The 13,843-nt window shown below is 31.9% G+C and overlaps 2 protein-coding genes and 1 long non-coding RNA gene across 6 annotated transcripts; all 3 read left to right on the top strand.

Moving 5' to 3' along the window:
* The first annotated feature begins 479 nt into the window (after positions 1 to 479).
* LOC107427781 (uncharacterized) lies at positions 480 to 4,696 on the top strand. Its single transcript, XM_016038168.4, has 8 exons — positions 480 to 634; positions 1,534 to 1,699; positions 2,579 to 2,669; positions 2,779 to 2,837; positions 3,378 to 3,438; positions 3,801 to 3,891; positions 3,983 to 4,059; positions 4,313 to 4,696. The coding sequence occupies exons 1-8, from the start codon at positions 607 to 609 to the stop codon at positions 4,427 to 4,429; spliced, it is 690 nt and encodes a 229-aa protein (XP_015893654.3). The 5' UTR covers positions 480 to 606; the 3' UTR covers positions 4,430 to 4,696.
* Positions 4,697 to 8,686: 3,990 nt separating this feature from the next.
* LOC107427757 (SKP1-like protein 1A) lies at positions 8,687 to 9,189 on the top strand. Its single transcript, XM_016038137.1, has 2 exons — positions 8,687 to 8,926; positions 9,016 to 9,189. The coding sequence occupies exons 1-2, from the start codon at positions 8,687 to 8,689 to the stop codon at positions 9,187 to 9,189; spliced, it is 414 nt and encodes a 137-aa protein (XP_015893623.1).
* Positions 9,190 to 9,643: 454 nt separating this feature from the next.
* LOC107427788 (uncharacterized) lies at positions 9,644 to 12,568 on the top strand. Of its 4 annotated transcripts, XR_003057201.3 has the most exons (7): positions 9,644 to 10,014; positions 10,124 to 10,257; positions 10,406 to 10,466; positions 10,594 to 11,038; positions 11,150 to 11,199; positions 11,356 to 11,920; positions 12,112 to 12,568. It is a non-coding gene; the product is annotated as an uncharacterized LOC107427788 (long non-coding RNA). The 4 variants fall into 4 exon arrangements; XR_003057202.3 differs by lacking the exon at positions 11,150 to 11,199 and having other exon boundaries at positions 9,647 to 10,014; positions 11,356 to 11,916; XR_001582315.4 differs by lacking the exon at positions 11,150 to 11,199 and having other exon boundaries at positions 9,647 to 10,014.
* The last annotated feature ends 1,275 nt before the right edge of the window (positions 12,569 to 13,843 follow it).

Here is a 13,843-nt window from a genome sequence, read left to right as displayed (position 1 = left end):
TATAAAATAAAAAATAAAACTCAAAAACTAAAAACCAATAACTTTATTAAATATATATCAAGCAAATGGCATATAATCAGATTAAAAAAATAAAAAAATAAAAAAAAACTAAAAATCAACCATACTAACAAGCTTATTTACCATATTTTCTCTTTTTAGTTTTGGATATTTTGCTCTTGATATTCATTTATGATTAGAAAAATAACCAATTTCATTGGTAATTCAAGATATTTTAATAATCAATTTTGATATCTTTTGTAAAAAGATTAATTTAAATTTCATAATTAAATTTCAGAAAAATCAAAAAATAAATTTTTTGTGTTTAAAAAAAAAAAATTCATATGATATGGTCAGCTAGAATTTAGAGGTTGAGAAACCTGGACCAGAGCAAAGCGGGTCGGATTGTTTAAACACGGGCTGGTTTAGTTTGCCAAAATGGACCCGATTCGTTAGTGACCAATTGGAAACCCGGTTTTAGAACCACAAGTTCATGTATTTATAAAACCCTAACGATCAATTTGGGAAGCGGGTAAAGGCCGCTCGTTTAGGGTTTTTGAGTTTTACTGCTAACAGAGAGCAAAGGAAAACGCCCACACTGTCGGAAAAATGCCCAAATCAAAGCGCGACAGACCAGGTTTGCCATTTTTCTCTTTCTCTTGATTCTTCTGGTTGCTGGTGGATTAGGAAAATGGACAAAATCGAATTATTTTTTGGTTATTTGTTATGTTCTTGCCTACATAAAATTTTTCTTGTGGACCTGTGCTGGTGTGTTTGGCTGCCAGGAAAAATGTAGGAATGTGATAGAAACTAGAAATTGAAGAAAAAACGATGAGCTTAGAAACAAAATTTGTGGCAGTTCAAGGATGTTTATTGCTGGGTTCATTTGATAGATTTTTGTATTTGCTATGCCTGTATAGATTAAGAAAAATTTAATATTATTAATATTTTTTTTTAAGCTTATGAAAATATTTATACGATGCTTTTATACCCTCTTTTTGTCGTTATGTTTCTTTTTGCCTTTGAGATTTTGTTAGATACACTATTTAGCTGCTAAAACTTGGAATATTTTTAACTTTAAAAATTATGTTTCTCAATTGTACAACAGTTTGCTTTACTGAATAAGAATTGTAATTTCAAGGCTCCATTCTGTATCATGAAAAACTCTCACGAGAGTATTTTTAGTGAAAACATTCGCACGGACTATAAGGATTATATATTTTTAATGACAACATTATTTTCCTTTTCTTGAGTTTTACTTGACTTAATTATTTTTCCTGTTTAAACTATGAACTATAATGAAAGTATATTGTTAGAAAGAGTTTTTTGGGTTAAAAAATGGACCTTATTTCTTTTATTTCTAAATAAGTGGGTGAAAAATTGTACTTCTTGATATTGACTATACTTTACCCTTTTACCTGTCTTGCATATTGTAAGAAGGATATGCTTTATTGTAGCCCTTCTAATAACCTGAGAAGTGAGAAGGGATATATCACTTCATGATCTGTTTAAATTATTGCTTGGTGTATAATGCAGTTACATTATCGAAGACAAAGAAGAAGGGAAGGGAACATAAAGAGGCTATAGTAAATGCTATAAGACAGGCTGTGGAAGATTACAGTTCGATCTATGTGTTCAAATTTGAAAACATGAGAAATCTAAAATTCAAAGAGTTCAGAGAAAAGATGAAATCTACAAGCCGGTAAGTTCACACCACATATCAAAGATTTATTTAATAAAAGTAGTTCATATTCCCAAACCAATATATTTTTATTTTTTTTTTAAAGGAGGAAATTAGTGCCTGGACAAGAAAACATAAGATATAAGATTAGAATAAATAATTTATGTTCTTTATTTATTATAAGGTAATGTGAGAAAAAGAGGAGAATGATCATGTTGATGTTTGTACTTCTATGTAACATAGTATTAATTTTGCTTTGATCGCTAGGATCTTTAGAAAATTAACTTTCGTCGGTTTATTTTCTGTATTTTTTTCTTTGGCTTTTAAGAAGCGGAGGGCTGTATTCACTTATAATATTCAGTCTCTGAACACTAATCATAAAGGTCAAAGTTTACAAAAAAATTATATAATGTAATATTTTTATTTTATTGCTCTTGGAAATATTTCTATGGCATACTCTTAAGAACTTGGTATACTTTTTTTTTTCAAAGAAAAAGGTTTGGACTATATTTTTTTCATTGCATTTAATACCAACATCCTAGGCTCATTTCAAAGTTTGATATTTGTGTTTACTATGTGTGATAATCATTGGATTTTTGGCTTCAATTAAAGTTTGATATTTGTATTTTGTAGTTTGATATTTGTGACCCGTTTGTGTTTATGCCCTTTCTATCTATGTTGTGTGAATTAGGTCATCAAGAAATATTATTTTCTTGATATATATTGCCTAATTTTAATATTTATTATTATAAAATTAATGATTTTCTAGCCAATGATTTAAGAAAAGGTATTTTTCCAGCTTGAAGGCCAATGTCATCTTTGATAAAGCTTTTCAGTCATAGATTCTATGGTGTATGAATTATGAATGAATAACAAGTAATCTCGTTATAATTCTGCCAGATTTTTCCTTGGGTCAAACAAAGTCATGCAAGTTTCTTTAGGAAGATCTGCTGCTGACGAGATGAGACCGGGCATTTACAAAGTGTCTAAGGTAAGCAATTCTTTTTATGGCAACTGGTAATTTCTGTGGCCTTTTTTGGTCTAAATTTGTTTTCTTATTCTTGTCGAAGTAAATTTTCCTGTCTGTTTATTGTATTTAGCTGTTGCGAGGAGATGCTGGGCTTTGCTTTACCAATTTGGCAAAAGAAGAGGTTGAAAGGTAACATCACGTATAACATATTTTCTCACTGATGTATTCAATCTATTATCTCCCCTTGGTTGTAGAGATAGTGGAAAGAGGAAATAAAATTTAATGGCTGCATTTTTCGGTTTAAAGTTAATTGCAAATTTTAAATTTATTTCTCTTGGACTCTTAGCTAAAAACTACAAGAGTTTGGATATACGAATATAAATTGATAAAAAAATGAAGCTTTTCATGAACTTGTTTTGTCTCGTTATCATTAAAATCTATGGAATGAATGTTAGGCATATTTCTATAAAATGTGGGATGGTTGTATTGTATATCATTGGAGTATTTTTGAGTATTCTGATTATTTTATTCTTACATCCCAAAACATAATTGTGTCCAATAGTTACTGGTTCAGCTGGATGTAAAAGTATGTTATTACCTTCCATTTATAGAAAATCTTACTTACACCATCTTTTTGACAATGCAGAAAGAACATTCTTTTGTCATTTGGTTTTGTACTCTACTATAATATCACATCAACTTTTTAATGATTTGTTCAACTTGTGGCAGGTTATTTAATGAATATGAAGATTATGATTTTGGAAGAACAGGCAGCATTGCAACAGAAAAGGTTTTCTGAGATTTCTTAAGAATAAATGGTTATAAATATAATTCGATAATTTAGGAGTCCAGCAATTGTGAATGTGTATTGGTATCATTTAATATGATGTATTGAAGTTTAATACGAAGATATATACTTTGGGCTCTATAATTGATGACCAAAAACAAATATGTATAATTTGATAATTTCCGGGTAAGATCTTGACTTCTTATTGTGTTATGAATTATGAAGTGCGATTTATCTTTGAAGGTCATATTTTTTTAGGTTCCCGTATAGCTTTTTATGTTGCATTAGATGTCTGTAAACTCTTTATTTATTTAACTTTCATGTTGCATTTCTTTTTGTGTTGAATTCAATGTTCCATTGTTCAGGTGGAGCTCAAGGAAGGTCCTTTGGACCAGTTCTCTCATGAGATGGAACCATTCCTACGTAAACAAGGGATGCCAGTCCGTTTAAATAAAGGTAGGTATTTGCTTCCTCCTGCTGTTATGTAGGCCCTTTTGTATCAGAATGATGAATGGAGAACGAGGTTTATGTATGTCATGTTGTTCAGGTGTTGTGGAGCTTGTTGCAGACTATGTTGTTTGTGAAGAGGGAAAGCCTTTGTCACCAGAGGCAGCTCGCATACTGGTTTGTACTATGATTCTACTTCTTTGTCTGTTCCATTACATGTTATGGTTGGCTCTTCTAATTTACACACAAGCAGCATGCCTTGGCCCAACTATAAATGTCACAACAAGCATAATGAAAATCTTGGTGCATGAATGACTGATGGGTGTTTATGACTATTAACTTTACTTCTTTTTAACAAGTTTCTTTAAAATGATTATTTGAAGCATAGCTTCATATATACTCAAATATGTGACTATTATTTATTTTACAGCGGTTATTGGGGATCAAGATGGCCACATTCCGACTTCACTTGATTTGCAGATGGAGCCCTAGTGATTTCGAACTCTATATCGATGCACCAGGAGATTCAGATGTTGAATCCTCTTGATAATCAAGTTGATGAATCACATTTGGAGTCTGATTAGGTTGTGATAGAGGGTTAAATTAAAAGAAGAGTTTATGCGACAAGGGTTTTAGCTTTTACTGGGAGAGATGTAATGTTGTATCAAGAACTGCAGAGATGGCAATGCAGTTCGATGCTGAGTTCATTTTTTCGTTCAGCCATCATTATTTGTTAACATATTGCGCCTAAGTTTTGGCTCCATCTGTTTTTGACTAATTCTGGTTATGTAAAATTTTAAATATTTCTCTAAAATTTTTCTGCGAACAATTTTTTTTAGTTTATTTGTTGTAAAGATTAGTAAGGCTATCGTAGAATGGTAATACTTTTTCTAAACCAAATGCAAACCCAATTAAACAGAAAATAACCAAATGCAGTACTTCGGAGTTCTTACACATTTTTGTATCCATTAAAACTAGATTTAAACGAAGAAAGTCTTTGGATGTCAATATTATATATCCCTTTGCAGCGATTTGCAATTTGCATTTGCTTTATTTACTATGTCGTCTAATAGCGTTTTTGGGTTCAATTTGATGGATTTGTCTGATGCTCCCATCTGAATTATTAACAAGTCATTTGCTTTGGGACTACTGAAGAAATGAAATCTTTGTGCATTTATACTGTGCCTTTTTCATTTGTGTTTTGAAGATTGTATGTCTAATCTCTCTGCACTATTGTTGTCGCTAAATCTAATTCTAATAGTATATAGATGAGAGCCACAACAATGACGATTAAGAAAAATACAACGTTTTTGGAACTCTGCAATTCTGGGGTAACTAGTACTATTTTGCATTCTTACTACCATAAAATAGTCCGGTTTTTGAAGAAGCATCAGAATCTTCAATTGCCCAACTTTTAACAATTCAATAGCCGAACAATAAGACACCGGCAGTGACAGTTCCACTGATGCCGGCAGAGCAAGGGAATGACTCCAACGGCCGTGGAGTCAATCAATCCTTGTTTGATGAGTGGCGTCAAGAATATCAGTCTAGAGCCGTGGAAATCATTTCCAAGCCCTGCGGATAGGTAGAGGCGGAGGAGGAAGGCTCTCTCTAGATGAGAGTGAAATTCAGCGCTTATCATCCTCATCACTTTCTTGAGGTTAATAAATGGCACTTCTTTGGCTTTTCTGTGATGTTTCTCTTCTCTACCCGTAATGCTTAAAAATATAGTTTCGCTACTAAATCCGTATTTTATAGAGAATGGAAGCTTTTTAATTATGAATTCGTATCTATCTGCGGGATTAACTTGCTTCAGTTTTCTTCAGCAGCCATCCCTAAGGTTCTCAATGGAGTGTCTTTTACCAGTTTTTTTTTTTAATATTTATTTTTTAGAATAAAAATTGATATGCATGAATAACAAATTTTCAGAATCCCTCAGGTAATGCTGCATCTTTGGAACCAAGGTACTTTTGTTGGATTTGATCAGGCTTTTGCAATGGTTTCCTAGGTCTTCTGAACATATCCAGTTTAAGCATTTTTTTGTGGTCCCATATTTGTGTTTGAGACACTAATAAGAGCACCATCTTATTGCTGCTTTTTATATGTTCGAACTTCTATGCCATTGTACACATTCCCATTTTAGATAGTCAGCTTGATTGTTGAACAGTATGCCATTATTACAATCAAATATCACGAAAGCATTTTTTTTCCTATCTTATTGGCTATAATAATTATACTTCTTGTATTTCTTGTCTTTTAATGGGCATTTGTTATTGAAACTTTCTGGTATTGTTGCATATTGATTATCACACTCACTACCTACTTAAGCTATGACATGCACATTCAAATATCTCTCCTCACAATTTCTCTTGCTGCAGGGACTTTGTGATGTATGTTGGAAGGTCTATGTGGGCTATGGATTGGTGTCCCAGAACTTCAAATTTACGCGATATTGCATTCTCCTTCCATCTTGTATCTTTGTTTGTGCCTCGACTGTACCAAAATGATGAAATTTTTAATATCTCATCCAGTTGTGTATATATATAACTTTCCTGCTCGATGACTTGAACTGTTAAACTTGTTGGTGAGAATTATCAAGTATGCTAGTTGATAAAAATTTCATTTCTAAATCCTAGGCATGGTGACTTTTTTCATCTTTGTTATGTATGCTTAATCATTTTGATTCATGGAGGGAAAACACTTGATTCTTATATATTCTTTGGACATCGAAATTGTAGTTTATCATGGCATACCAATTATTTGAATCGACGAGTATAAGAAGCAGCAAATAATCCATAAACAATGCTAGATGGATAATTTTTAAGGCTTTTAACCTATTTAATTTCTTCTTTGTTATGGTGTAGTTGGAAATGGCCAGTTACTCATGAAAGTTACCTAGTTAGATCGTCCAGTGGTTGTACTAAGATGATAATCTTTCACTTGCACCCCTGTGTCAAATACTCCTTTTCCATACTGAAGAAGGAATTCTACAAAGGTGGTTATGCCCCAAAAGCCATGCGAGGGTTCATATCCCAGTCAAGAAAGGCTAAAAGAGCAAATATGGTAAGCTTTGTCAATTATATTTTCATGAGCTAAGTCGTCGATTCAGTTCTATTACTATATTATAGAACACTTTTTGAAGTCTCAATTGTTGTTACAGGTCTCTGTTATGATGTCGATGATATGATCCTAAGTTGAATATGATTCACGTACGATGAGAAGTTGGCTTCTCTCAAGAGAAGCAGAATGTCATAATCTGGATCAAGCAGGCCTTGGTATGCATAGATGGAGAACCGGCACTAATAACACAAGAAAAACAAAATGAGAAAGTGGAAGCCGGTAGTGGATTTGAAACATTTCCTTCATAAGTTCTAGCAATGCATAAAGTGAGATGGAACATGAATGAGGGTAGCGAGAGATGGTTTCTACATTAGTTCATTGTCTATGTAAATTAAGATTTTATAAAATTGAAAGTTCGATATTATAGGATTAAAAAGAAGCTTTAAACTTGAATCATGAAAATAAGACTTCATTATTATTTGTATTATTATTTAAAAAAAAAAAAAGAGATAAAAAGAAGTTACTAAAAATGCATGTGAAATTGAAAATTATACTGTTGGGAATCTAAAATCCAATTGAAAATGCTACGACTCTGTTATGTTTTTCTAAATCACTTCCTAAGGAAACAAGCCTAAGCCAACTGAAAGATGTGCATATTTTGGTGTTAGTATTTTTTTAAAATATTATAATTCAAAGAACATGAGTATAATTTTCCGACATTTATTATCGGTCAGACTTTTAAACTTGATGCAAAAAATCAACGATACGAAATATTAGTTACTACTCAAAAGAAGAGATTAATTAGGACACAATGTAAAACCCTTGCAAACAAATGTACTTTCGGAGATATCTACAAATGAACATAATATACAGGAGGATCCAATTGATAATCACTTTAATTTCAAGCACGTAGCTATAGAATGAATATGTAACAAGATCCAAAGTTCAAGTCTTTCAATTGTCAATTTTGTTCCTCCAAAGAAATATATATATATATATATATATCTTCACATTTTGAATATTAGAAACATTGAAGAAGAAGTTGAAATGCCCATTGTACTCCTTAATAATAAACGAAAACCTTTTTTTTTTTTTTTTTTTGGGTAAATAAATGAAAACGGGTTGTGTGCCATCTAATGGAACAAAACCAATGAAGTTAACTCGGGAGAACATAGGTGACAATACAAAGTACAAGTGATAAAATTGTAAATGGAGGTAAACTTTAGGGGTATAGGTGTAACAAAACTTACATATCAAATATATAGAAATTATTCTTATTATCAACAAGATATTTTGACTTTTGTCTTATTAAAAACTATCACTTTAATTATTATGTAAATATTAAATTTAAATATTGTATTATGACAAAAGGAAGGCTTTTAAATCGTGATTTATTAGATTATAAGTGGCCTCAAATATATGTAGATAGTTTATAAGTCAGCAATAAGCATGTTTTTGGTATCATATTCTTCAGGTAACTTTTTTATGGTTTTCTTGAATTCCAAGAAAACAAGAAAACATGTAATTTTATTTTCTTGGCTTCTTTTTTCTTTTCTTTTCTTTTTCTTTTTATGTGGTTGGTTCCATTTTAGTGAATAAGTTAAATATTGAGTGATTTGGTTATTATTATATTATTTTTGAACTAGTTTTCGCAAGTTTTTAGATAACGCATATGAATGCCTTAATTTGCAACTCTTACTTATTAATCAATGGAGTTCACCTTTTCTGTTTATTTTATTCAGTAATGTCGTGCATCCAAGTAGAATCCACTGATGGAGAATCGTTCGTCATTGACCAAGCATGTTCGATTGCACATGAATCTAAATTCATGCGCATGATGCTGGAGTCGAACTCTTCTGGAAAATGTAGAGTCTGCATTACTGCAAGCATTATGAAAAAGTTGATTAGCTACTCAGCTAATCAACTTGAGGCGTCATTAGATTTGAAGATGTGCTCGGCAGACACGTTGGTTGACTTACTCAAGGTACAAAAATTTTCTTATTCAATTTTAATTTGTTTAAATTATCTATTTACTATTTAATTTCTAATTGTCTAAATTATTATGCATGCAAGGCGGCTCATTTCCTAGATATGAGCACCGTTGAAGATGTGATCGCTGAGAGCATTGCAGACAGAATGAAGGGACAGAATAGGGAGACAATCCGCCAAATATTTGGCATTCAAAATGATTTCACCGAAGAAGAAGAAAAGCAACGTCTTCGGGAGAGTGGATGGGCATTCAAATGAATGCTCATCCCGCACTATCAGTTGTCTATTTCCCTTTCTTTTTTTTCTTTTTTTTTTTTTTTTCCGTTTTTTGGGAAAACAAAAAAACCTGTTTTTGAAAAACCAAAAATCTTTTATGTTTTGAAAAAATAATTCTTTTTAATATATATATATATATATTATATTCTTTAACAGCTTCAAAAACATTCTTTTATTTTTTCGTTATCATTTTAATTTTAAGTGCAACTTTTTTTTTTCTTTTCTTTTGATTTTTTTTTTTTGCCTTGTTTTGTCGCTTTTGGTTAAGTTTTTGTTTATCTTGTTTACTTTTTTACGGTGAAATGGGAAAAGAAATCACAAGATAGGAATTTATTATTATTATTTTTTTAAAGGATGAGTCACATATATTATATTTTCATTAAAGAAAAAAGAAAAAGAAAAAAGAGAGTTACATATATTATATCATATCATGTTGTGAAGCGGGCTGAGATGGGAGTAGGAGAGTGAGGGAGGAGGACAGGGGACATGGGGTTCGGGAAAGAGAAGCTGTTTGTGAAAGGGAAGGTGAAGCTGTTTCATATTATATTATATTTGTATAATAGAATGTGCTTTGTGTTTCATGGTTGTATGCTTTCGGTTGGTTCGTTGGTGATTGATTTTCTCTTTTTTTTTTTTTTTTTTTTTTGGGTTTAATTTTTCAGTCTGATTTTTTCGTTTCTTTTCGTTTTTTTTTTCCGGTAATTTGTGGGTCGTCGTCGGAGGTCATCGAATCGGAGTTGGCTATCGGTCCAAGCCAACGGGGAGGAATGGATTATGGAGGAGCAGAGGCATGACAATGGAAATTTAGTAATTTCCATGGTCTTTTTTTTTATTTTTATAGTCTTGATTAAATTTCTCTTTGTATTCTTTTCAAAGTAAATTTTCTTGTCTTGTTCTTCTCTGTTTATTTCTTTAGCTTTTGGGAGGAGACGCTGGACTTTGTTTTACCATTATTCCAAACGAGGAGGTTGAAAGGTTTATACCGCAGATATACATTGGGTTCTACCATTGATGACCAACAACAAGGATCTTGAGTTTGATAATTATTGTGTAAGATCTTGATTTTTGATGGTGTTATAAAAAGTGAAATTTATCTTTGAAGGTCATATTTATAAGTTTCAAGTAAAAAAATTTGTGTTGCATTAGACATCTTAAGCAATTTCCTTCGTGGAGCTGAAGGAAGGTTTTTTTTGACCAGTTCGCTTAAGAGATGGAGCCATTCCTAGGCAAACAGGGGATTCACGTCCTTTTAAATAAAGGTAGGTATTTGCTATTCCTGCTGTTATGTAGCCGCTTGTTAGTTTAAGAGTTGATGTTATGGGTTTCAAGGAGAGGCACAACTATTGATGACTTTTTTTTTTTTTTTTTTAAATGTTAATATTATAGCCTTACAAAATTGGTACTTAGGCACAGAGGATATGGCTGGGAAGCAAACTCCAATATTAAAGTCCCCAGTCCTTTGCTTCAATGTTGCTCTCATTAAACTCTCCCTCAATTCATTCCTTTCCTTCCATAACTCCTACCAGTTTCATTACATGCCTGAGACCTCCTTTGTCACCTCACTTGACCATTTCCTACTTACTCACAAGGCTTATTCACCTCTTATGGAGACCAAAGTAAGCGTCCAGGAGCTTGAAGATCTAGTTTTGAAGAGTAAAAACCAGAGGCTGTATGAGGAGCATTACTACCATATCAGTGTGCTGATTATGTTTGCGTCTATGAGATGCCAAGCAAGTTTACATATGATCTTTATGGATGTTCAGAAAAATCTACAGACAGACCTCCACTCTCAACTCTAAATGGAAGTCCTGTGCACTCCCTCATCGGGCGGGTATTCTTTTCCCCCCCTTTTTTATATTGACAAATTTCAAATTTTATCCAGGAGCATTGATTAAATTTTCTTGTCTTATTCTTCTCTGTTTATTTCTTTACCTTTTGTAAGGAGATGCTGGACTTTGTTTTTAGCATTATGGCAAAAATGGAGGTTGGAAGGTTAATATTAAGATATAAATTGGGTTCTATCATTTGTGTGTTGCATTAGACATCTTATGTAATTTACTTTTGATGTTATGTTGTTCAGATGGAGCTCAAGGAATTTCTTTTTTTTTTTTTTTTTTTTTTTTTTTTTTTTTTTTTGTTGTGGGTCAGTTCCCTTATGAGATGGAGCAATTCCTAGGCAAACAGGGGATGCCAGTTCTTTTAAATAAACCTAGGCATCTGCTTACTCTTGCTGTTGTGCAGCCGCTGTTAGTTTCAGAGTTGATGTCAATGGTTTCTTGGAGAAGCACAACTATTGATGACTTTTTTAATGTTAATATTACAGCCTTGCAAACTCCAAGATCAAAGTCCCCAGTCCTATTGCTCTCATTACTCTCTCCCTTGTTTTCTTCTCTTTTTTTCCATAACCCCAACTAGTTTCCTGACCCCAATTCCATCCCAAAGCTCAATTATACATGCCTGAGACCTCCTTTGTGACATCACTTGACCATTTCGTTCTCAATCACAAGGCTTCTCCACTTCCTACGGAGACCAAAATAAATATGTGCAGTAGCTTGAAGACCTGGTTTGGAAGAGTGAAAACCAGAGGCTGTTAAGGAGCCTTACTACCCTATCAGCATGCCAATTAGAGTTTATGTCTATCAGATTCCAAGCAAGTTTACATATTATCTTCTATGGCTGTTCAGAATCACTTGTGCACCACCTCCTCGAGTAGGTATTGTTTGCCCCCTTTTATATTTTGAATTTTCAAATTTTATTCAAGGGCATTGATTAGATTTTGAGTGTGTTTCGCAATCTTACTTTTGTTGCTTTATCTTCTCTCTCTCTTTATTTTATTTTATTTTATTTTTCCTTCCCCTTTTTTGCTGTTGTGTGGTTTACTTGTTTATGCTGCTGTACTTTCAGGGAGGAAGATCTATGCAAACTCAGAATGGAACTAAGTGGTGCTGAGTGTGTGCTGACAGAGTAATGCTCAGCTGGAGATGGAGAAAAAGCAACAGCTCAGAATGGAATGCGCTAGTAAAATAGTTCAGACTACTATGTGTTGCAATGCGGTTATCTTTCACTTTTGTCACAAGAAGTTGAGTTTCGTCTTCTACTATTAGGTCTACCTTTTGCCCAAGCGTTGCTGATGATACTCGATTGTTTGATGCTATTTGTTATTAGATGTAGTAAGTGATGAACTGGAGCTTCCTTTCATCTTCTTGCAATGGTTGAAGTACTTTGTATACTCCTGTCTAGCTCAGCTGTTGGGTCCTACCACTTACAATGAAAGGCTTGATGATAAACCCATTAGGTCGACCTAATGAAGCCTCATTATGTATATATGTATAGATATATTGGTGATTGCTTGGCTAAATGTGTGTGTGTATATATATATATATATATAAAATAAAATAAAAGATGATAAAAATATTATTCATAAGTATATTAAAAAAATATTTATTTCAATCATGTGCTTATATTATGATTAAAAAAAACTTGTGCTCATATTTATTTCAAGTATTTTATATATAAGTATATAATATCAATCTCTTTTGCGGAAAACAAAAAGTATACAATATCTATCTCCTCCTAAAACTTCAACTCCTTACAAAGATTAGTGCATCAATTTTAATTTAAAATGTGTTAAGAATTTTGAACATTTCCGTATCTCTTATTCTCTACATATATAAAAACATAAAGTTAGGCTCACATGTTGGCTTGTTAATTTTAGCGTACGACCTCTTATCATCAGTCTTTAGATCTCTTATTATTAGTATTTAGATCAAATGAAAAGTTAAAATTTAAAAATAATTATTGATTAAATATTACTTTAATGATATACAACCTGTTTGACATAGTTTCTAAAAAGTCAAAAATGGCTTTTAAAAGTTTAAAATTACTTTTGAGAATATTTAATTAATTTTTAGGAAGTGTTTTTGGAGGTCCAAAGCACTTTTAACCAAGACTAGTGAAATTTAATTTTCTCATAAGGCATTTATGAAAAAAGCAGAAACGAAAGGATAAGCTATACCAAATAGAGTCTAAAATCCCATTTGGACAAAGTAAATTCTATAAGAAGTTAAGATGGTTAGAGATAATTTTTTTTAATCTCAGCTCTTTAAGATATACAAAATAAAATGAAAAAATTATAATGGTAAAATCATTAAGTCAGTTTGATAGAAATCCGGTTAAATATACATAAATCATTTGGTAGCAATAAATTAGAAACCTTTGTTTATTTAGTTAATTTAATTTGTTTGTGACAATTAAAAATTGTGCATATTCACCTACAAAACAACTAACCAAATTTTGAATTTTTTGGGATAAATTAACAAGGAATATTTAGCGCAAGGTCTAATCAAGCCTAGAACCGATTAAAATTTTTTGTCAAAATCGAAAAAAAAAAAATGGCATCACGAGTATTTGGTATTCTTTGTTTTTTTTTACTTGAGAGTATGTGGTATTCAGCGACAAAAACATGTGACAAAAAAGGAATTTATCAATAGTTAGTAATTAAAAGTTTCAAAAATTTAAAAAAAAAAAAAGAAAAAGAAAAAAAAGAGGCTAATTATGCCGAATCAAATGTTGAAACATGTCTTAATTATCATTAAAGCCGTAAGTGTAAGTTCTGTTGGAAAATTCAATTTGATAC

This window comes from Ziziphus jujuba, chromosome 9 (genome assembly GCF_031755915.1).
Source record: "Ziziphus jujuba cultivar Dongzao chromosome 9, ASM3175591v1".
In the NCBI taxonomy this organism is placed as follows: domain Eukaryota; kingdom Viridiplantae; phylum Streptophyta; class Magnoliopsida; order Rosales; family Rhamnaceae; genus Ziziphus; species Ziziphus jujuba.
Note: the sequence above shows the minus strand (reverse complement) of the source record. Positions and strands in the feature narration are given on the sequence as shown.

Coding starts and splice junctions, on each gene's coding strand:
- LOC107427781 (XM_016038168.4), top strand. CDS start 607: ATGCCCAAATCAAAGCGCGACAGACCAG. Junction 3,892..3,982: donor GCCAGTCCGTTTAAATAAAG/GTAGGTATTTGC, acceptor CATGTTGTTCAG/GTGTTGTGGAGCTTGTTGCA. Junction 4,060..4,312: donor CAGAGGCAGCTCGCATACTG/GTTTGTACTATG, acceptor TTTATTTTACAG/CGGTTATTGGGGATCAAGAT.
- LOC107427757 (XM_016038137.1), top strand. CDS start 8,687: ATGTCGTGCATCCAAGTAGAATCCACTGATGGAGAATCGTTCGTCATT. Junction 8,927..9,015: donor CGTTGGTTGACTTACTCAAG/GTACAAAAATTT, acceptor TATGCATGCAAG/GCGGCTCATTTCCTAGATAT.